Raw genomic sequence first — 22073 nt, forward strand, 5'->3', positions numbered from 1 at the left:
TGCCCAAATATCTGCAATGTTGTTGTGTCAGACATGTGGGCTTGTACTCTGGGACAAATATGCTGGGGAAGTGAGGGAAAAATGCCCACAGCTATGAAGTGAAAGGATAAATTTAGCTAAATCTGCCCTGAAAGTTTTCAGAAATAAGTCCCAAAAAGTCGATGAAGAACTAGGTAATACTGTGTATGTACCTTTTGAACAACATTTTCATTAGTTTCTTTGACTTATGCTTTGGTTCTTCCTGTGGAATTGTCTCAGAATATGGATCCTTTCCAGTGAAACTCAGCTGAAAGGTGTGCTCTTACCTCTATTGGGCATGGAGTCCATGGCTCCAGATGAAAGACAGTCCACACTAAAACTGCTGAGACTTATATGATCTGAAAATGGATGCCTCAGCAACAAATCTTTCTTTTTAATACTGCTGATATGGTCCATGCTGCATGCTGCCATGATCAGTGTTGTTTTTTTAATAAAGAGCACAGATTAAAAACATAAGTAACCATGTTAGGATAGCTGCAGAATGGGATGGTTTGATTTTACAGGCCAAATTTTACTGTTGTTTTGTTGCTATACTGTTTATTACATTGCTATTTTCTTGTTATCATAATTTACAGTGGGGGGTGAGTGGTTAATTATAACCAGGGATAGGCCACAAATAGGAGTAGTGAGTGCAGACACCAAGCATACTGAACTCGTTGGTTAACAGGAGTAAAACCCATTATGTTTTAATCCAGGCTCACCTTAGGAAAAATAATCAGACCTTTGCAGGGGGTGAGGGAGAGCTCTGTGTTCTGGCTTTGGTTGCAGGGTGGGTTCCTGCACTTGGCAATTGGCAATCAAGCACATATGTCACACACAGCAAAACTGACATTTCTATTTTTTTTTCAAAGACCTTCTCCATTCTTGATGAAGAAAACCAAAAAAACCAGATCAATGGTGTCTGCGTGCTCTTTGTCTTAGTTGGAGTTCTCTCATTTTTCACACAATTTCTCCAGGTAATGGTCCAATTTAGCAATACATATTTTTGGTTTTGCTCCCTTTCTTGGTGTGTGTCTCTCTCTGCACAGTCTGTTTTTATTCTCATGTACCCCAGGGATACACCTTTGCCAAGTCTGGGGAGCTGCTTACAAGAAGGTTAAGGAAAATTGGTTTCCAGGCCATGCTCGGGCAAGACATTGGTTGGTTTGATGACCGGAAGAACAGCCCCGGGGCTTTGACTACCAGGCTTGCAACAGACGCCTCACAGGTCCAAGGGGTAAGAACTGGCACCTTATGAATTGTTTTACTGTAGACCCTGATTGAAGGCTTATTTTGGCATGTGCTTCACAGAAATTAGCTGCCATGCAACCAGCCAGATCAGTGCAGATCAGTTCTTAGTAAGCCAATTCAGCTATTTCAATTAATAGACTGCCACCGTGGAACCAATACTAGTATATGGTATACCCTAAAAGTACAAAAAAAGAACACAAAAATCAATAAAATACCAACCAACAATGGAATGGGAAGGAACACCCAGTGCAGAAGTTTGAGTTTCTTTTTTTTCTGGAGATGAATTAGCTTTTTGTCACAATGTTAAAGTGTTTATTTTAAAAACATGTCAAAATAGTATGTTATTGACAATAATTAATAACCATGTTTTCCAGTTTTCAGCATGGTATTGTGCATGTTGTGGCAATTTTGATCTAAACTGACAACCCACTTGAAAAACCAATCTGCAGCAGTGGCTGGTGCTCCAGCTGGGAATCCTGCAGCCAGTTTCAGCGTCTGGGAAAGTGACACACCAGCTGCAGGCATTGTGTTCCTTAGTGGCTGAGGGGTTAAATCATGCTGAGCTGTATATGTTCACTATTTGAACTGATCATTAGGTAGAAGTGAGTCAGATGCCATTTTGCTGGGCTGCAGTGCAAGCAATTTTCTAGAAACAAGGAAGGAGATGTACAGATTTCTTTTGTTGCAAAAATTGTCATGTTTCAGCTTGACTCAAGATTGTAAGTTAGCTTTAAAAAACTTTTAACGGGGGTTTTAGAGAAGAGGTTTCCAAAAGCCCTGGCAGCAGCAATTTCTACAGAATCAGAGAAACCTGCTGGAAACCTCACAGGGTGTCTTTTAATAGAAATAAATAAACTTGTAAAACTCTGACTAAACATTTAATGTCCTAAGGGACATCTTTGTTTGAAGCACAACAGTGAGGCACAGCCATCCAACCCACAGCATGCAGGGGGTGAGGGAGACCAGAGCTACCTGTGCACGAGTGCCCTGCACCTTTCACTGCCTGACACAGACCTTGCTGCAGGTCAGAGGAGGAGGAGATGATGAGCATTTTGTGCTGCCAAGTTCGTACTCTGCAAAAGAGTTTGACTGAAAATCATCAAGGATATCAAATGTACATTTTATTCTAATACATAGCAATATAGTTCCTATTTAGGGTGCTGTTTATTGCTATGAAAGAAAATTAATTTTGAGTAAATAAGTCTATTAGAAAGAATAGCATTGTTGAAGTACATAAGGAGCAGACAAATGTATTCAATAAAGATGATGTCAAAGCTGTATTTAATTTTTTTCCTTAATAAAGGGATAGGCAGAAATACAGCTTCATTTCATCCCTTTTCAGTGAAGTCGCTTACTGATTTTAGCACTGCTGAGGCTTTGTTGTTAATAGCTAAGCTATAAAATGGTCCTGCTGATTATTTAAATCTACATAGATGTAGAAGCTAAACAATGTATTCAGATGAGTTATTCTCCAGGGAACCAAGGCAACAGATTTCAATAATTACATTATCTTTCTCACAAACAGTAGAAACAATCTTCTGAATTCTCAATGGAAAATTTGGTGGATCAAAGGAATATTGGACATTTGCAGTCCTGTTCTTCATCCAAATAACTGGAAACAGTATATCCAGACTGACTAACTCCAGTGCAGTCTACTGTTAGTGTCTTATGTTATTTTAATTTACAGTTTTCTAACGTTTTATAGGAAGATTTGTTTAAATTGTTTTTGAAGTACATATCAATGATGTCTGTTTCTTTTCTTCAAAGGCAACTGGATCGCAGATAGGAATGATTGTCAATTCCTTGACTAACATTGGGGTGGCCATGATCATTGCCTTCTACTTCAGCTGGAAACTGAGTTTGGTAATAATGTGTTTCCTGCCATTTTTGGCTTTATCTGGAGCTGTGCAGGCTAAAATGCTGACAGGATTTGCCTCGCAGGACAAGAAAGCACTGGAAGCTACTGGACGGGTAATGCTGTTTAAAGACTAATTTATATTTGCAGTCACAGGTAGATGAAAAATCAGTCTTTAGGGACCATCAGTAATTCAAATGTCATGAAACTGGCAATGGTTTGTGAATAAGTTGCAATATTTCAGCTTGTTAAACCATTGAAACAGCATTGGGAACTCCTTAACTGCAAAAGCACTTGCTGCATGGAATGTGACTGACCTTGCAAAGTTGTTGGACTGAAGTGGTAGACACAGATCTCTCAGCAGTCTGGTTCACATTTGTTGGGTTTAATTTAAACTCCCATTTGCTGTTGACCAGTGATTAAGCTGTCCTCAGAAAGCAGTGATAGCTGTTCACCTAGAAATGCTCGCACCTGAGAATCTGGCACTGAACCACAAATCAGTCTGTGGATTTTAAAAAGGACAGTTGTTACTTTGGTGGGTCGTAGCAGCTTAAGAATTAAGTTCTTAGCCCTTTCTATCTTAAGAATTAAGACCTGACCAATTGCCCACACCCAGAATAATTAATTATTTACAAAAGTCTTAAATCAAAATACTTCTTGACAAGGAGAGAAACTTTACTAATCAGTCAAGGCAACTGCTCTTACTCAATGGAACAACCCAGAGGCTATGATGAAGTCATATTTTAAGCAAAGCTTCAGCAGTTTTGGTGATAATTGATTGTTTCTGGTGTTATTTTCTAATTTATTTGCCAGCACTGCATCCAAATGCAAAAAACACCGAATTATTCCAAAGCAATTGCTCATGAGCCATGCTAAACATGGAAAAAGCCTGCACAATCCAATTCACAATACTTATTATCTGCTCCTTCACCTTGAGTGAAAATGCAAGACATTGACTCTCAATTTTGGCCAGAAAAAAAACCCCTGAAACTGGATTTCTGATTGTCTACATTCAGATCTTTTCCTACATGCTGAAAACATTCCCAAGCTATAATACCACACTTGCCTCCCAAAGAAATGTGTTACATTATGAATCTACTGTCAAAGTCCGAGCAAACGACAGCATTTTAATACAATTTCTTAGTAAAATTACTTGAGATTAAAAGGGTGAAATGAGGACCAAACAAGCCATCAATTTACTTCTGTAGGTGAAATTGTGGTACTCTTTTGTTGGGATATAAACCCAAATTCTGACTGGCAATAAATTATAATATGAAGCCTACAACTAACACAAGTTCCACACAAGTTTCTCTGGTGATTATCTCATAATTTCCTGTGTTGCATTTTCATATGCGCATAGGCAAGCATTTGCTTACTCATTGCCTATGTACAAGGTAAAAATCTTAGAAATTTTGTCACTGAAGATTCATATGTTCCATCTCATCAGCCTTTTGGACATCAGCAGGAGGCAGGGTGAGCAGATAAGGAAACTTAGTAAATTCAAGTGGATTCAATTTATGAAATGGAAGTTGGGGATGCTATTCCTTTTAACTCTTTCTTTGACTATTGCTAAAAGTAACAGAAAACAATTGAAATAAACATATTTAATTAATAAATCCATGCAACTAAAGAAGTTCCTAAAACAGTTTTTCCTTTTGTGGGTGTCACATTTATTCACATTATGTGACATAAGTCACAAGTGAGAGCACGTGCCTGATTCCCTAAAAGTGCTTACAGTAACAGCTCCAGTGGAGCAGGCAGAGCATTGCTCTCGAGGAAATCAATAGGAAATTGCTTGTAGGAAAAGTTCTCTTTAGGCTGTATGATGTTTGGCCCAGTCTGCATCATGCCTGAATGAATTTACATATTGCATCAGTGTCCTGTTCTGAGTTCATGAAAGAATCATGCACTTGTGAGACCGGAGTCTACATTTCCAAGTAAAAATTAGGAGCTTTTACCCATTTTTTTCCCTCTTCCAGATTGCCAGTGAAGCTCTCTCTAACATCAGAACAGTAGCTGGGATAGGAAAAGAGAAAATGTTTATTGAGAATTTTGAGAAGCACCTGGATATGCCCTACAAAGCTGCAACCAAAAAAGCACACGTGTACGGAGTCTGCTTTGGCTTTGCCCAGAGCATCGTGTTCATTGCCAACTCCGTCTCTTACCGCTACGGGGGATTTCTCGTTGACGCTGAAGGGCTCCATTACAGCTTTGTGTTCAGGTGAGAGCCTGCTCAGAGCCACAAACAGGTCTCTGAAAGTTCTGCACTCGGTGTGGTGTTCAGTTTCCTGATGGCTTCCCAAGAATGACCATTTCCCCCTTCTCCACAGGGTGATCTCTGCGATTGTCACCAGTGGAACTGCATTGGGAAGAGCTTCTTCCTACACGCCAAACTACGCCAAAGCCAAAACATCCGCTGCACGCTTTTTTCAACTGGTAGATCGGATTCCTAAAATCAGTGTTTACAGTGAAAAAGGGGAAAAATGGGTAAGAGTGGAGATGTGTAATTTGTGATGTCAGTCAGCTCACTACAGGCATGGATTTTGTACTAGTGATTTAGGAGTCAATGAGGATCAATGTTTTACAAGAAGGTTATGCTGATTGTAAAAGTTTTGTTTGTCTTTGCTGTTTTGGAAGCAAGCTCTGTACTAGACATAAAGAGTAGTATAAAGTCAGCCATTAGAAATTTGTCAGTGTAAAACTACTGTAAATTGGAATGGAACTGATTTGTATGACTCACAGAACAGCAAGCTCTTATTTCCTGCTTTACAGTTCATGGCCAACCTTACTATTGCTGATTATGATGGAGGTTTTTCCATTCACATCAAACTGGTGGAGGGTGTTCATAAGGAGGCAAAGAATTGTTGAGTCAGACAAAGTGAAAATGCCGAGTTTCTGGTGAATTGGAAAGTCAGACCCAGAAAATTGAAATTATTTATTTTATACACAGTGTCTATATTAAAATGAAAAATGTGCCCATTGGCAAGGCAATGCCATTTCCAATTTATGCCTCTGACCAGTGCCATGCAGGGAAGAATAAGCAGAGAAACAGTGTTATCACTAATAGCTTCACCCCTAGGACAGCTACTCCAGTATGGTTTTTTCCCTTTTCCTGAGATAATTTCATAAGTACAAATGTCAAATTTTAAGCAAAAGATGCAAGAATGGATCTGAGGAAGAGTTGTCTTGTACTTTACAATTCAGAGTTGAGCTCAAGCTCACTGTAACATCTTTCTCATTTTTCTTTTCACCAGGATGATTTCAAGGGAAGCATTGAATTTCTTAACTGTAAATTCACATACCCTTCTCGGCCTGATATTCAGGTCCTGAAAGGACTCTCTATATCTGTTAAACCTGGACAGACTTTGGCATTTGTTGGAAGTAGTGGCTGTGGTAAAAGCACCAGTGTGCAACTTCTGGAGCGTTTCTATGACCCTGAGAAAGGAAGTGTGGTAAGCAAAGAAAATGTGGTTTTTGTCCTCTGGTTTTGTGCCTGTGTCCTACTGTGCAGCCTAGCAGTGGTTGCTCGTAATGTGCAGTTTGAGGCTTCCTCTCCTTCTCAGAAGGACACATGTGGACTGTTTGGACGGTTCCCAAGTACTATCTCAGACATATTCAGACAAGATAAGAGAACTACCTGCCTCTGGTGCACTCTCCTGCATTAGGTAGGCTGTAGGCATTTGCCTTGGTAGCTTCTGTATGAAACATACAAATGTATGCTGTGAATTGTGAGAGCACAAGCAAAATCAAGTCTGAATGGAGCAACAAAGAGCCTGGAACTTGCCTAGATTTAACTTCCTGTCATTCAATTACTGATAGCTTAGAAAGCTTTTTTATGTTTTTCTAACGTAAATATTTACCTATCTAGATTGATTTATCTTTCTCTGGAAAAAATCTGTGTGGTGATCACTATGTCAGGAGGACAATAAAGCATATGCCTAACTTTAAGCAATTAAATAGTTCATTAGGACTTCTGTTGAGCAAATGGTCCCGTGTATTTAGTGGTATGGATCAAAGCCATATCACAAAATAACATCATGCACAAAGGAGTCAGAGACAAGCAATACAACCACTTTAAATCAGTTGTGTTTGTGTTTTAATGATACGGTTAAATAATTTATTTTGCTATAAACTATTTGGGTGTTGCAAGCTGTTGTTTTGTAATGATGTTTCAAGTTTTCTTCCATTTCCTTGTAGTTAATAGATGGACATGACTCTAAGAACGTAAATGTGCAGTTTCTTAGATCAAAAATCGGAATAGTGTCACAGGAGCCTGTGCTATTTGACTGCAGCATTGCTGATAATATCAAATATGGCAGTAACACAAAAGAAGCAACAATGGAAAAAGTCATAGAAGCAGCCCAGAAGGCTCAACTGCATGATTTTGTCATGTCTCTGCCTAATGTAAGTACCTGTGAGGTCTTGGCTGCTCAGTGTTCATTGCAGGAGTTGCTCTGAAACCATTTGAAGTTGCTACATGCATGCACTTTTTATGTCCTTTTACAGCTGTGACAGTAGGAGCAAAAGGCTGCTATGACCATTTGTTGTGTTCCTTAGACTCTGGGTGTGAGTTATTACTGAATTCTTAGACAGTAGGCACATACATAAATCCTGTTCCCAGCTGTGGGAGATTTGCCTTATGAGTAGGACGTGACACTAAGACAAAAATATTTGAAGCTGGCTGCTTATGTACACTTGAGCAGTATTTAAATGCACTGAAATAATATAAAAATAAAAAGAACATATAGGGAATGGAAACAATTTAGGGACCCAAACAAAGCACTTTTCTAGAAAGACTTTAAATCACTTTCAGCCTCTTCTCCCAAATCTAGGGCAGGGAGAATTCTTTTTGCCTCAGACAAATCAGCCAACATTTTGCTATCACATTTTCCTTCCAGGCTCATCATTGTGCTGTCTGGGCCTCAGGGCCATGTGCAGACAAAGAACAGCTTGGAAACCTCACCCCAAACATGTTTGCTGCTGTACATTATTTCTGCATTCCCAGGTTCTGCAAGTGGTCAGCAGTGGTCGACTTTCTTGCCTCTCTCCTGCTTTTGCTTTAGCTGTCTACTGGTGTGTTAAATTACACCTGAATAAAATAATCTCTTTGAATATTTTTCAGAAATATGAAACTAATGTTGGGGCTCAGGGATCCCAGCTGTCTCGTGGGCAAAAGCAACGCATTGCCATAGCAAGGGCCATCATACGAGACCCTAAAATTTTATTACTGGATGAAGCTACATCTGCCTTAGACACGGAAAGTGAAAAGGTAAATGAGCAGTGATGATATCGATAAGGAAAAGTTAATGGCCTACAACATACACAGTTGATCCATACCACCTTTTCTGTTCTGTAGATATGCCAGCATACTCTGCTGCATGACTGCACATGATTCCACATTGTGAATTCAGCACTTTTACCTTTAATGATCTTTCTGAGAAGTGCCTGCACTTCAGGTACAGCTTTAAGAAAAAGCAGCCAGCCCCAGGTGCTTTTAAACTTCTAAAAGGAGAGGCAGCACTTCTTCAGAAATATCTGAATTGCCTGGATTTCAAAGCATTCAGCTGACATTTAGCATGCAGCAGAGTAAAGACCTTCCTTTATTTCTACCTATATGTTTAGGTGTCTCTTGTTTGTAATACTGGTAAACAGAATTCATGACCCAGCTAAGCACATCAATATCAGAACCTCTGACTTAGTCCCACTGTCACTTTTACAAGTGTTGCACAATATGGTTAATTAATCTGAAACAACTGGGTTCCTCCAGCTCTGAGCCCTGTTGTATTTGCACATTTTTATTCTGACACTTTGTCTGTTGCCTTTAGACTGTGCAGGCAGCCCTGGATAAAGCCAGAGAAGGGCGCACCTGCATCGTCATCGCCCACCGCTTGTCCACCATCCAGAACGCCGACATCATTGCTGTGATGTCCCAAGGACTCGTCATTGAAAGGGGCACTCATGATGAACTGATGGCCATGGAAGGAGCCTACTGGAAACTTGTTACTACTGGAGCCCCAATTAGCTGAATTACTGTGATTCTCAATTTGAAAGATTTCTGTAAGCAAATACTTTGTGGTAGGTGTGTGTATTTTGGTGCTACATTGTGCTACAGAGGGAGTGCTCTACAATACAGTGAGATCTGTGGAACCCTTAATATATGTAGCTGTCTGCATCAAGCACACTTGGCCAGCACATGCAAGGCACTAAGCACAGGCTGATGCATTTAGGAAGTATCTTAGCCCACTGATAAGGGAAAAAAACCCTGAAACAGGGAAAGATCTTTCCTGGTGATCTGGGGAGTTGCCACTACCTGCAGTCAGACTGCACAGTCCTTTGATACCTAACCTAGCAATCAAGGAAAACTCTGGTGTTCAGGAAACAGCCCTTTCTCTAGGTAAGCTGAATGAGTGAAAACAACCCTTCAATTGATGCTCTACAACTGAAGGGACCCAATCTGTGCTAAAGTTTGGTCTGCAGCTGATTTCAGCAGAGGCCTTTCCTGTGCATGCAGAAGCCCCACTCCTTCACCCACTGCACCACACACATCAGCTGTGCTGTTGGGGGAGGCTGGGCTTCCCTTGTGTGCACCTGCAGCACTGACACAGCTGTGCCCCTTCAACAAACCACTCAGTACTTGCAAAGAAGGCAGCTCCACAAAAGTAAGGAAAGCAACCAAGGTAAGGAACAGAAGCTGGTGAGGATGATTTCCTAGCCCACCACTCTCCAGCTAATACTCATCATTCTAATCAGCTGTCAAAAAGATTTTTCAATAGGAATAAATGCCTTGGTTAAATTAATGTAAAATTCTATGGTTAATAATCAGTTATTTAAACCACTTCTACTGAAATGGTGATGGATGTGTTCTTTTATCAGAAGGTAATACAATCATGAGTGGAGGTAGGAAAAATAGGCATAATTAGTTCTTTGTATTAAATACAGTTGATAAACAGAGCAACAATATATTCATAAATTACAAAGGTCAGGAAGGAGCTTCTTTTGGTAGAAACTTGTACCTGTCACAGTTTATTGTAGCATCTACCACAAGTTTCACTGAAATATGTTATTGGTTATTGTCTGCAGCAGAATAGGACTGTTTCCTTTAGTGACTAGGATCTTGGAGAAAAGCAGATAGAAAGAAAGTATGGATAACAGTTTCAATATTTAAATATTGATTTTAAACAACAGAATATTAACTGGAGGTCATTCTCCATGTCCTAAAATCTGCATCTGGGCTAGGTAGGGGGTGGGCAGGCAAGTTTCTACTCACTTTATAAGAAGTCACACCACTTCTTATAAAATACTGCAACAGTAGCAGTACTGTAAATAGAGCTGTAAGGGTAAAAATGTTATTAGGATACATCCCTTAATTCCAGGCAGCAAAACCCAATTTCAACTTTTATACAACTCCATTAACAGACTCACTTCCATATACCCTATTGAAATCACACAACCAGCACTGAAATGGCAATTTCTCTATGGAAGTCTGTATTTTAAACCTTAGCTGAAAACTAGAAGGAAAAGCCGCATTATTTGCTTTAATCTTTTTAGCCTTTTTACATTTCAGAGCAATAAGTAGTTTGATGGCTCAGGAAAGTATTGACAGAGTGACTATCAATAACCTGCAGACACATGTATATGGTATTTAATTAATATTATTATTTAAGGACACAGAAAAATAATAACTCTTCATTAAAAATGACAATGACTATGTAAACTTATTTAATAATTCTTTTTCCTAAAGGGCTATTGCCCTTTGTGACCCAAATTAAACCAATAAATTGTATTTTTTTACTGGCTCTTGTGCTCTAGCATTTTTTCTCTTACCCTTCAGCTAAGCACATGAGTATCTGGCAGCACCAGCAAGTACCATGTCTGTGCCAAGGGTTTGCTGTTCAGGATGGAGCTGCAGACAAGGCCAACTCCTGCCTGCACAGGAGCCTGTCTCCCTGCAGCAGCACAGGGCCAGGGCCCAAGCTGGGTGATTGTGCTGCTGCTCTTCAGTGAGTGTAACGTTATCCTCTTTCCAGGCAACTGGGAAACAGAGAGCTAAATGTTGGGAAGGGTGCTACTCCAACAGATTCTTTGTCAGTGTTGGGAAACAGAGACTCTCACGTGATTAGAAGCCTATGTGATCCCTACCCATAACTCCCAGCTTCAAATTGCCACCAAATACAGATGCTATTATAAGAACCTTGGACAGCTGTGCATGAAGAATCTCCTACTGCTGGCTGGGAGGAGCCAGGAACAGAACAACAACTCAATCAACCTGCAACTGCTCTGTGATGCCTCTGTAGGTCCTCTCACATGGCAGGGAATAACAAAGCACACAGCAACTTGAACACAGCTGAAATCTTTGTCACAGCTTTGTTCTTCATTGTTTGTGTCTAGTCCCATGAACTTAGTGATTTTGATTAAGGAGTCACAATTATAGGAAAGAGTGGTTTCAGGTCAGCTGCTGTGGGAAAAAGTTCAGAGAACCATTAGAGAAGGTATCAGGAGATACATGAAGCAGAATACTCCTCAATGATTAATTTTCTTAAGTCATGGTAGTCTTACTAGGCTCTTAATTAAGGATGCCTGTTTCAGATTTGCTTCTGTAATTTGTATCTTGTTCATTCCCAAAGGCCAACACCAAACGATTTGCCTTTTTTACCTAATTAAATAAGATTCTTTCAATTACCTCCTACCTAATTGGAAGTCTAGAAGCAATATCATGTTTACATCTTCTAAGTCTTATTGCTTTCAGATCATATATATGCAGCCCTCATTACTCATATTATAGCCAGGCATGCTAAGGCTATATATATCTATATATATATAGACAGAGAGAGAGTTTTATGGGATGGTATCAGCAAGATACTACCTAAAGATTGTGCACTGAAAGGAAATATACAGCAATAGATGCCAAATAATGAATAAAATGGAAAGTACCCCTTTAGAAAATCCATTTTATATAGCAAACATATATTCAACATATTAGTTACTTGTGTGCTTAGTTAAACAAAGAATAGAAACTTGAAGTGACAGTCTGCAACCATATTTTCATGATTTACACAACTGCTAACAGTGATTCAGGCTTGTGACTGTTGATCTGAGAGAATTAGCAGGGAATTAGCTTTGCAATACAGGAGCAGGAACAACATTCTTGAGGTCATATACTGAGATAATTTCATTATTGACACCTTTTTTCATTTGTTGCTCTGTGTAGATGTACAGAAACCAAAGATTTTTATACCATATATAAGCATTCCCCCATTCAAAGTTGTGATCTGTATTATTCATGATTCATGTGACCCCTTCCAAAAAGTAAAAAAGACAAAAACCATACAGTAATGCAAAAATATATTCTACAGAGTCCAATGGAAATAAACTTTTTTTTTCTCATCTGACTTACTCAGAAGCTGGTTTGCTCAGGAAGCTCAATAAATTAAATCTAAAGCCTTGTTTATAACTATGCTGGCCTTTTTCACAGTGCCTGGGTACAGCCGTACAGTAGGTGGTGTGATACTGTCACACCATTATGTAGCAGTGTAACACAAAGTATCTATTTATAAAAAAATGAAACATCGAGTATCACTATGTACAGCTGATGCTTGAAGCATTATCTAGCTAGAGATGGACAGAACTAAAAGACCACCATATAGCTAAATAAAGATAGTTGGTTATACTTTAAAACTTCATTATGACCCAGAGTATTGGGCCATTTCTAACCATACTGCAGTGTGCTTGCAATATTTCTAGGAATAAAATCAGCAACTAATATTTCTCAGCTGCTTGAGTGTACTGATTTTGGATGTACTGGTTACTTACCAGGAATACATGAAAGATGCAGTGGCATCCCCTTGGTTTAAATGAATTAGCAAAGCTGCCTTTGCAGAGGGTTCTCAAACAGTTCACATCCATCCCCACATTGCTAACCATTTTGAAACTTTACCTAATTAAGTTTCTTTTCAGTTGTCCTCATTAACGAGTGGACACAGTAGGGAACCAAGGCAACTACAGTGAGAGGCATAGCTGCGCTCTTACAGAAAGAGAGAATGTAGAACAAATACTCAGTATGAGTAGGTATCTTAACAAAATTATACAGCTGCAGGGTAGCTAAAGAAGCAGCTATACACAATATGCGGAAACTTATCTTGCAGCTATTTTTACCTTTGCAGCTCGTGATGAACATTTCAGAATTTATTCCAAGACCTAAACCAAAGAGTGCACCTAAATTCCTCACCAGTCCAGCAAATGGAGTTGTGTCAATGTTTATCCAGTCTGGATTGGCACACCACTTCTTGGCCTTTGGAACAGACCATAGCAAGTCAATATCAAGAAGCTTGAGGGACAGATAAAAGCCAAGGGCAAAGAGGAAAAGAAACAAGTTTGTCTTGATGTACATTCTCAAGCTTGCTGTCTGAATTGCAGGGGTATGTTCAAATGCTTCTGCCACAAGAATGCCTGTGGATTAGAAACTCAGTGTTACAGGGAACAACACTGTACTTTCAAAAGCATTTTCTACAGTGTCCCTACAGAATTTGACTTTTAAAGACAGAAGAATATACCTATGTAATAAATATCCACATGTGTGTCTATATATATATATAGTTATATTTATACATACACATATACACACACAATTTACCACTTTTGCAGTACATTACAAAACCTTTCCTCCCACTCAAAAGTGCCACTTTGGAAAAAAAACCAAAAACCAAGCACTACATGGTTTCGATATGAGGCATACCTGACTGCATCTCCCAGATGACAACCTATCAAATATTAGATGTAAACTGGAACATTCCTTTTCCAAAAGAGTCCCTCACTCAAAGACTGGCTCCAGCAATGCAGAATTCAACACCAGTTCCCACACAGGCTTTGAGTGTTGAAGGAAAAGACACAGAACACAGTTATCTTCTCTCGTACTCATTTTATCCTGGTTGTGAAGAGGGAAAGCTGTTAGCCAGGGCTGCCCAGGCTGCACTGCTTTCATGAAAGACAACATGAGCAGGAAGCCCCTGCTCAAAGCACTCGTCACCCTCCTTAAATTCATATAGATACCGGAGATACGGCTTATAGTTTGGACTCCCTGAATACCAATTTATAATATGCTTAAGTAACTCTGAAAAATGTACTTTAGCATCTTAAATCACTCAGGGGAGTTTGTCCTGCTATTTACATTTTTTTTTTTTCATTTTGCTCCAGGTCTCTGTTTTTCCACATTGCACACAAGCTGTTTTGCACCTGGACATCATTTGAAGTGACCCAAATAACTTCCTCCTGAGAGGAAAGGTCAGAGCCATGGAGGAGCAATTTCCTCTCTGATGTCTTCCATAGTTAAAGATCAGATGCAGGCAGTACAAAGCAGTCAGAGCCAGTCTAGGGGAGTGTGGACACAATACAGTCAGCATCAACTGGCAGGTGGACAAGGGCCCACTCCCTCACTGTGAGTTACACAGGCAGCAGGCACATTCTACCTCACAAATTTTACCTTTGGACTAAAATCAAATCCCTGATTTTCAAGAGAGTGGAGAGCACCACCAGGGCTGCAAGGTGAGTCCAACTACTAAAAATCTCTTGTCTTCTCTCATATTTAAAAAAGAATTGCATATAGGTTAAAAAGGAAAGAAAAAAATAGCAGCATTACCCGCAAATACTCCAAGAACAACTTGATGAGGGAAATGTGTTGCTATGAATACTCTTGAGATGCACACACTGATCTGGATAATCCAAAAAATACTCCAGAGGAATGACCATGTTAGTCTAAGAGGGAAAAGGAAGATGCTTAAAAATTAAAACAAGATATTTCATCTACTTATTTACCCCAAGACTCATCATGTAAGCCTCATGCTTTTACCAGCACAGGTTTACTAAGTAGAGTAGTTTAGAATCAGATAATTAAAACCTTGAAGTCAGTACTAAAACATTATCGAGACTGGTTACGGGAACAGGTCTCAGAAGTTTCAGGTCCAAGACACCTCTGTGGTTTAAGTGATGAAAGTCATCAATGGCAGATTAAATTAGGACTAATATCTTAAATATATCTCTCATCATGAAGTCATAACTATATGCAAAACTCAATTATTTCATGACAAAATTCACACAGTGTGAAAACAACCTTGCAGCCTTAGAAAGAAGAGCCACCAAAGCAATTGCAGGACTTTCCCATAGAGCTGAGAAACACATTACAGTGAATTCTGTCAACATTATGTGCACTTGCTTTAATATGGGTGAAGGATAATCATCAAAGCAGTAAATTTATGTACTAAACAAAAAAAAAAATCCAATACATAGTGACAATTATAGAGTTAAAAATTTCCAGCACTGAAGATTCACGACTGATTCAGAGATATTGTATGCAATGTCTGTAAATAAATACCAGACTATACAAACAGATAAATCCTCTTAATATACTTTTTCTTCAGCTGAAGTAGACCATAATAAAGGGTTGTTGGCTTTTTCACAAAATAGACCAAACTGTGAATATTTGTTTAAATTAAGTCCACTAAAAACATAGCATATATTTAAAGAAATATCTGAATATAATGAGTTGGAATCATGGAAAGACACTGACCTGTGAAGGGTAACAGCTGATTTATCTTTCCATCTAACTGTGTAGCTAAGTGCTGCTGTGACCATTACATACCAAACACAGGATGATCCCATGGCATGTCCAGATGGGCTTCCTAGTAAAAACAAAAAGGAAATATTCAACCCAAGAATGAAGACTGTGACATTGGTCATATAGAAAATGTGTAGTGGTAGTTACTCAGGCACCTAATAATTTAGAAAAGAAATGGTTAACAAAGGCTGAAACTGCTTCTCAAAAGTTAATTTTTGCCATAAGAATTTTTCAGAAGGTTCATCTACAAAGAATCCATAATACTTGTCTGAAATAAAAAAGGTAGTAGCTCACTCACTTTATATTGGTGTGAGTTGGAATCTTGATAGGAAAACATATTCCCATTACTTGGATTTAAAAATTTTAAAAAGCACCTAGGGCTGTCTTAGAGCTGTAGCATGGAATGCAGAAATTATGTATGAGGATCACATAAAAAAGTTTTGAATGAGCCTCCTCATAATTAACAGGAGCAAGAGAAATTTAGCTCTTTGTAACATTCTAAACTAAGGGACCAGTATAACTTTAGATAGCACTTCCAAGCTGTTTTTTATCTGCTTCAGCAATTACCATGGTGTTAACAATTGTGAGCTGTGCCTCATTAGCAATATTACAATGCAGGTAATTAACATTTTGAGTAGTTTTGTAATAATTTTAGAAATGCACCTGAAACACAGAAAAAATGTTTCTTTATGCTTAACTTTGATTAATTTGATAATTTTTAAGGTGGTGTAAAATATCAACCAGATTAAAAGCAGATTGTCAATGAAACTGGCACATGGTATGATGCTGTAATTGCTGTACCCACAGGTACAGCACACAGTAGCCCACCTACAGCAGTCTATAACAGGGAACACTCTCATATAGAGAACAACAGTGATTTCTTTTTAATCCAGGTATGTGTGACATTTCTTTTAATTTAAAAAGTAAAATATCAATTTTACTGGAAGCAATATGAAACCACAGAGAAGTACCTACAACTGTGAAAGTCACCATAAAACAAGGTATGATGACATGATGCAAGGGAAGTGATTCCTAAAATTACTCTGTAATTTCCTTTCTCATGTTCACCAGATTTACATTCAACAAATCAAAATAGGGAAAGAAAAAATTCGATCATTGGAATCTGTAAATCTGGGACCTTTACATCTTGGGTTTCTGTGGAGACAGAGAAGGGACAGGGTTATTTCACTATCAGAAGAAATAATTTTGGCTCAAGAATGTGTTATGAGCCAGCACTGTCTAGTAGTGAGTAGAGTAAAAGAATATTTCAGTGAAGTAGCAAAGCAGAAATGTCTAGCAGGACAAGCACAATGATTTCTGATTCCCTGCATTCATTTTTGCTATTCTGCTTGGCAGTACATTTAGAGTCACTCTACCAGCTCTTTTGTTAATTTCCTATCAGGTGTGCACTCCTAAACCTCACAATGGAACAAATGTCACTGATGAGGAAACAGTAATGTTGTATGTCAGCAGTAGAAAAGCTTCTCTTTGTTGTCATCTAGGAAAATGCCATCTAGGAATAATATTTCATAGCTTATCTGCAAATTACCTACTCAAAACAGCATAAATTTTACCTTAAAGTTTATATTCTTAAAGTTTTACAAATATTAGAAAACAAATGGCTGCTAGGTTTTACTTCAGTTAATTCCAGAAATGCAAACCAAATTCAGGTCCTAAACTGTTTGCCATGTAGTCGTATGAACAGTTCCCTCAGCTTTCCCTTTTGCTGAGACATGGAGTTTGGGGTTCAGGCTATCCTAGCAGTGTTTGGAGCTGCTTTCTCATGTCTGTGGCTGCTTCTCTAATCTTTTAATATAAATTGCTATTTTAAAAGTATTTATTGTGTGAAGTACCACACAAGCTCATACAGTGATTGGGTGCATGTAACACCTGCACTGACTGTGCCTCCTCTGGCTAATGAGAAACAGGTCAGTGACAGTCTAAATGGTCCCGTGTAAGTGTGGAGGTGGGAAAAATGTGGTCATTATAAGTGCAAGGAAGGAATCAATATGACAGTTGTACCCACTGGACAGAAATAGGAATGACCTTTCAGAAAGACAGGAACAAGAGGGAAAGCCTTCTGGTTCAATGAATCAAAATGAAACACTGACTGTCTCCTGAGCCAGGGCTCAGATCTACACAGCACTGATTGGGCTCAGTTCTGAAGGCTTTTGAGAAGATCTGAAGGCTTCAATACTTTGTGTTAGGTCTCAAATGAAGTAACTTGAAAGAGACTGCAGACATAAAGACCAGGCATTATTAAACCCTGCCTCATACAAGGGTTTAAGCTTCTTGCTCACAATTACAATGGGATGTAATGCAGAGTACTGTTAACAAAATACAGCTGTACAAACTGTTTAAAAGCTTTCAGTGGCATGGACAAGATGCAAAGCATATCATTTCCACAGTCAGTATTTTCTTGTACAAAAATTAAACTAAATTCAGTTAGCTCAATGCAAGTTCATCTTATTGCACATATTAGGGTTGCACAAGTTCATTTAGTTTCATCAGTATTGCATTTGATTTCCACAGAGAACATAATGAGACATAAAAAGTGAAAATATATTGAAAAGGTACATTTCAAAAATAATTTTTCCCCATACATTAGTACACATACTCCCACACACACATTCAGTGGCAGTGTCTGGTTCTGGCTCTTTTCCCCTTGTGATACATTATGTAATCAATTGCTGACACTATTGTTATTTACACTGAATTATCTACTTAGTTTATGGGGTTTGAATACTTGTTGCAACAGCAAACAAGCCCTCAAACTCAACAGCCCTGGGATCTGCCTTGGAACCCAATAAACAATGTATTTTACAAGTTTTGTGAAAACTTCTTTCCAATACCCCAGTTCATTCTAGTAGTAGTTATTTTTAAAGCAAGTCCCCCTCCCTTGCATCTTTTGAAGGAAAAGAAGGAAATACTCTTGTCCTACAGCAAATACCTACCTATTGTATTTCTTCCTTTTCCTCTACTTGTTTTTGTGTGATATTTTATACATGAGCTCTAAGATTTCTGAATCATGTAAGACCTTCCTAAGTCACATTCTCTCGCCCTTGAAGCCGCTATCCATATCAAATATACCAAGAAAATCTGCAACATTTCTTACCTGGTCCAGTTTCACATGTTATAGGAAACTGTTCAAGGCATGGGCTTGACTGATTAGGATAAATCATTGTTTCTTGCACCCACCAGTAAGGGCGATGGCCAAACAAAATCCTGACCCAAAAAAAAAAAAGAAGGAAGAAATTAAATGAAAATATTTTTACATAAGAAGGCCTCAGCAAAGCATGATAAATAATCTTACAAAGAATATGAAGAGCTATATTTGCAAAGCTATTCTATAATAGTTCTACAGGTTCTTCTCATCTTATTACAAGGTTATTTCAAACATATCTTAAATATCTTCATTGTGAATTCCTATTTTATAATTACCAGGGAAAATCTACTAGTACATTATTAACAGAAAGTTTTCTAAACTTGAGGTACATATAATAACTATTATTAAAAATACCAAATTTTTCTTACCATTTAAATATGAGGTTGAACCAGTCACCAATGACAGCCACCCATATCATTTTAGTACCAACCACTTGGTTGAGCTGAAACCAAAGAGGAAAATAAATTGAAAATATATTCCGAGGATCACCAACATGTGACATAAAATTAAGGAAATCCTGGTAAGCCCTGTAGTCCCTCTGTAAATGCTGAATGATAAGCACTCCATTGCTGTGAAGGAGATCCATCTTAATAGATTAAACTATACTTGAAATATAGTAAAGTTCCTTTAATCTTAAGTTTCTAGTGACAGAGAATGAGAATCATGGAGGGGAGCTATTAAAAAGTGAGAGAAGGTGATTGACGTTGCCTTTATATTATATTGGCGTGGTGTACCCAGCCATTCCTGAAACACGTGGCTCCAAATCTCTGGGAAAGCATATGAGTCTGCTAGCACTGGAAAGCTTTTTTGTTTGCAAATTTTAATTGTAGGAAGCTAAGTGAAGGACGTGTTAGTACATGCTGAGCAGCAGCAAATTGTGGGGAAAGTTTTGTGGGAACAAAATGTGTGACTTGTGCAATCCTTTGTAGGAACAGCTGGAACATGTTTGCTTAAACTTTTTCACAGTTCATTTCTCAGCAGGATGGACATGTTACTAATGTGTGTACTTCATTAAGTGTTGCCTGTGCAAAGGATAGAAAGAATACACAAATTACTGATCTTCACAGAACTGTCACTGAAGCTGTACATTTCACTTTGAAACAGAACTTGGCTGCTACTGATACTTTGCACAACACATTTTTTCAGTCAGGGAAAATGCAACCAGCATCCCTATATCAACCATGCTGTCGAGCTCTATTTTTAAAGCAACAATATTCTTAAAATACTGAAAAGCAATTGTTTCCTTGCTACAAGAGGCCTGTTAATCCAGGCCCAACGCAGACGATGCTCCGAGTCTGAGCCATCGTTCGGCACCGCCATCCTCGGGCATTGCCTACGCGAGGCCAGTCCTGCGCCCTCTGCCGGGAGGAGCTGCAGCCCCCGCCTGCTGCCCCCCTGACAGAAACGAGAGCTGCTGCACAAACCTCAGCAAGGCTGGCAACAGATCATCAGACTTCCCCTGAACTATTGCCCAGTGAAGCACAGCAGTGCTCCAGAACCAACAGCCAAGAGCAAACAGAGTCTACAAACTGCAGGAGTTTAAAAGATTTCAGCAGACAATATATTAGCATATCAGATTTATCAATAATAAATCTAATAAATCTAATCTAATAACTGTAGCATAAAATATTATGTTCATTTGAGGTGGCTTCATGAAAATAACTTTTTCTACAAGAGATTAAATGGATAATAAAAGCCTCATGATACCAACTTCTGATATCATTGGAGGAAAACTTCAAGCTCTTTATCAGGCTCTAATATTCTAATGTAGTCATATATTATATCAAATAATTATCTGTGTATCTGAAACAGTGGGAGTCAGAAGACAGAAGCAGCTCTATATATGGGGCGCACACTTCCCTAATACTCTTTCCATGCACTTCAAGCTAAACTGCACAAGCTGTGCAAAGACATGAACCATTTAACTGTTTTTGCTGAAGAGGGGCTTAATGGCTTAAGAGGGCTTCATGATGTGTGGTCAGGGAGTCACATGGAAACACTAAGTAGATTCAACAAATAAGGCATGACAAATGGACGTAGAAGATTTCTCTTCCTGACACAATCTCACATTTACTTTAACTAATAACAGTCTGGTTTCAGAAAATTTTTAGCAGATTTAAATCCTGTATGTTTATTGCTACCAATTGCATTAAGCCATATAGAAAACCTTAAAGTTAAAAGTTTCAATGCGCTGCTTCTGAATAACTACAATATTTTTCTAAATACTGACCAAATTATTCACTTTAACTAGTGGTATTTGATTTCAAGGGAAACCCTTCCAGATTCAAAATTTCAGGATATTAAAAAAAAAAAAGACAAAAACCCCTAGATTTTTTGCTGAAAATATTTGAGGATGTTTGTTTCTTGCTAAGTTGTATATCTCTACTGTTTTCCAGAGTGTGCAGCAAGACAACTGTCATAGAAATGAATGGATGGAATTAATTTTCTCTCTCTCAGTACTTCCCCAAGACCATACTTGTTTAGAAATCTCTAATAACTCTTTGTACCTTATTGCCAAAGAAAACGTTCTTTTGCTACATTTTTTTACTGCAAAAATATCTTGCCTTTAAAGATAAGTAAGACATACTATAACAATAAAAAACCACTATTTTAGACATGTCTGGGTTTAGTATGCAGAAATGTAGAAAATCTGAGGTTTTCCTCTGTTTTCCAATCTAGTTCAGCAAGAACAGTTAGCTTCAAACATGAGTGCAAATGCCAAGTCAGTTGGCAGCTGAATAACAGACATCTTACTTCTAGTACTTGGTTGAAAGAGCAACAATTATAATGAGGTTAAGTCTAAATGACTATTGTTCTATTAGGAAAAAATATTTTGCAGTACATAACTTTCCATCAAATACAGTTTAATGTCCTCAGGAGAGTCTACCAAGTAATAAAATAAGTCATTTTACAGTCCCTCTTTAATGGCACCACTGTTAGTCAGTGCTATCTGAAAAACTGCCTCTGACACAGGATGTGCAGAAGCATTGCAGTAATTGCAATAACTTTTTGCATGTTTGCTTTATTTATAATTCAAACCCACCCACCCACATTATCTATGCACCAGGACAGCAATGCATCTGCCCAGGCTGAACTCTTCAGCCAGAACCCCTCAGGCACACTTTGGCTCTCTTTTCAGTAAAGTAACCTCTTTTAGTATAAAGGCTGAACACCTC

The 22073-nt window shown here is 38.5% G+C and overlaps 2 protein-coding genes across 2 annotated transcripts in view; one reads left to right on the forward strand and one right to left on the reverse strand.

The window, feature by feature from the left end:
* ABCB11 (ATP binding cassette subfamily B member 11) overlaps nt 1-10920 on the forward strand; it is a 35765-nt gene extending 24845 nt beyond the window's left edge. Inside the window, exons 20-28 of the mRNA XM_058809695.1 lie at nt 891-995; nt 1094-1255; nt 3037-3240; nt 5104-5345; nt 5455-5611; nt 6379-6576; nt 7322-7528; nt 8247-8393; nt 8950-10920. Of these exons, the coding sequence (XP_058665678.1) occupies nt 891-995; nt 1094-1255; nt 3037-3240; nt 5104-5345; nt 5455-5611; nt 6379-6576; nt 7322-7528; nt 8247-8393; nt 8950-9150 (1623 nt within the window). The 3' untranslated portion in view covers nt 9151-10920. The remainder of the gene's footprint in view (nt 1-890; nt 996-1093; nt 1256-3036; nt 3241-5103; nt 5346-5454; nt 5612-6378; nt 6577-7321; nt 7529-8246; nt 8394-8949) is intronic.
* A 2138-nt stretch (nt 10921-13058) lies between these two features.
* Nucleotides 13059-19483, reverse strand: G6PC2 (glucose-6-phosphatase catalytic subunit 2). The gene is made up of 5 exons (XM_058809093.1): nt 19266-19483; nt 18847-18956; nt 15684-15795; nt 14757-14872; nt 13059-13570 (listed from the first exon to the last, which is right to left on the reverse strand). The coding sequence occupies exons 1-5, from the start codon at nt 19481-19483 to the stop codon at nt 13059-13061; spliced, it is 1068 nt and encodes a 355-aa protein (XP_058665076.1).
* Nucleotides 19484-22073: the final 2590 nt, after the last annotated feature.

The sequence above is a fragment of the Ammospiza caudacuta genome, chromosome 8 (genome assembly GCF_027887145.1).
Source record: "Ammospiza caudacuta isolate bAmmCau1 chromosome 8, bAmmCau1.pri, whole genome shotgun sequence".
Lineage (NCBI taxonomy): Eukaryota > Metazoa > Chordata > Aves > Passeriformes > Passerellidae > Ammospiza > Ammospiza caudacuta.

Coding starts and splice junctions, on each gene's coding strand:
- G6PC2 (XM_058809093.1), bottom strand. CDS start 19,483: ATGGATCTCCTTCACAGCAATGGAGTGCTTATCATTCAGCATTTACAG. Junction 15,796..18,846: donor AACATGTGAAACTGGACCAG/GTAAGAAATGTT, acceptor TGTTTTTACTAG/GAAGCCCATCTGGACATGCC. Junction 14,873..15,683: donor TCAGCTGTTACCCTTCACAG/GTCAGTGTCTTT, acceptor TTTCCCTCTTAG/ACTAACATGGTCATTCCTCT.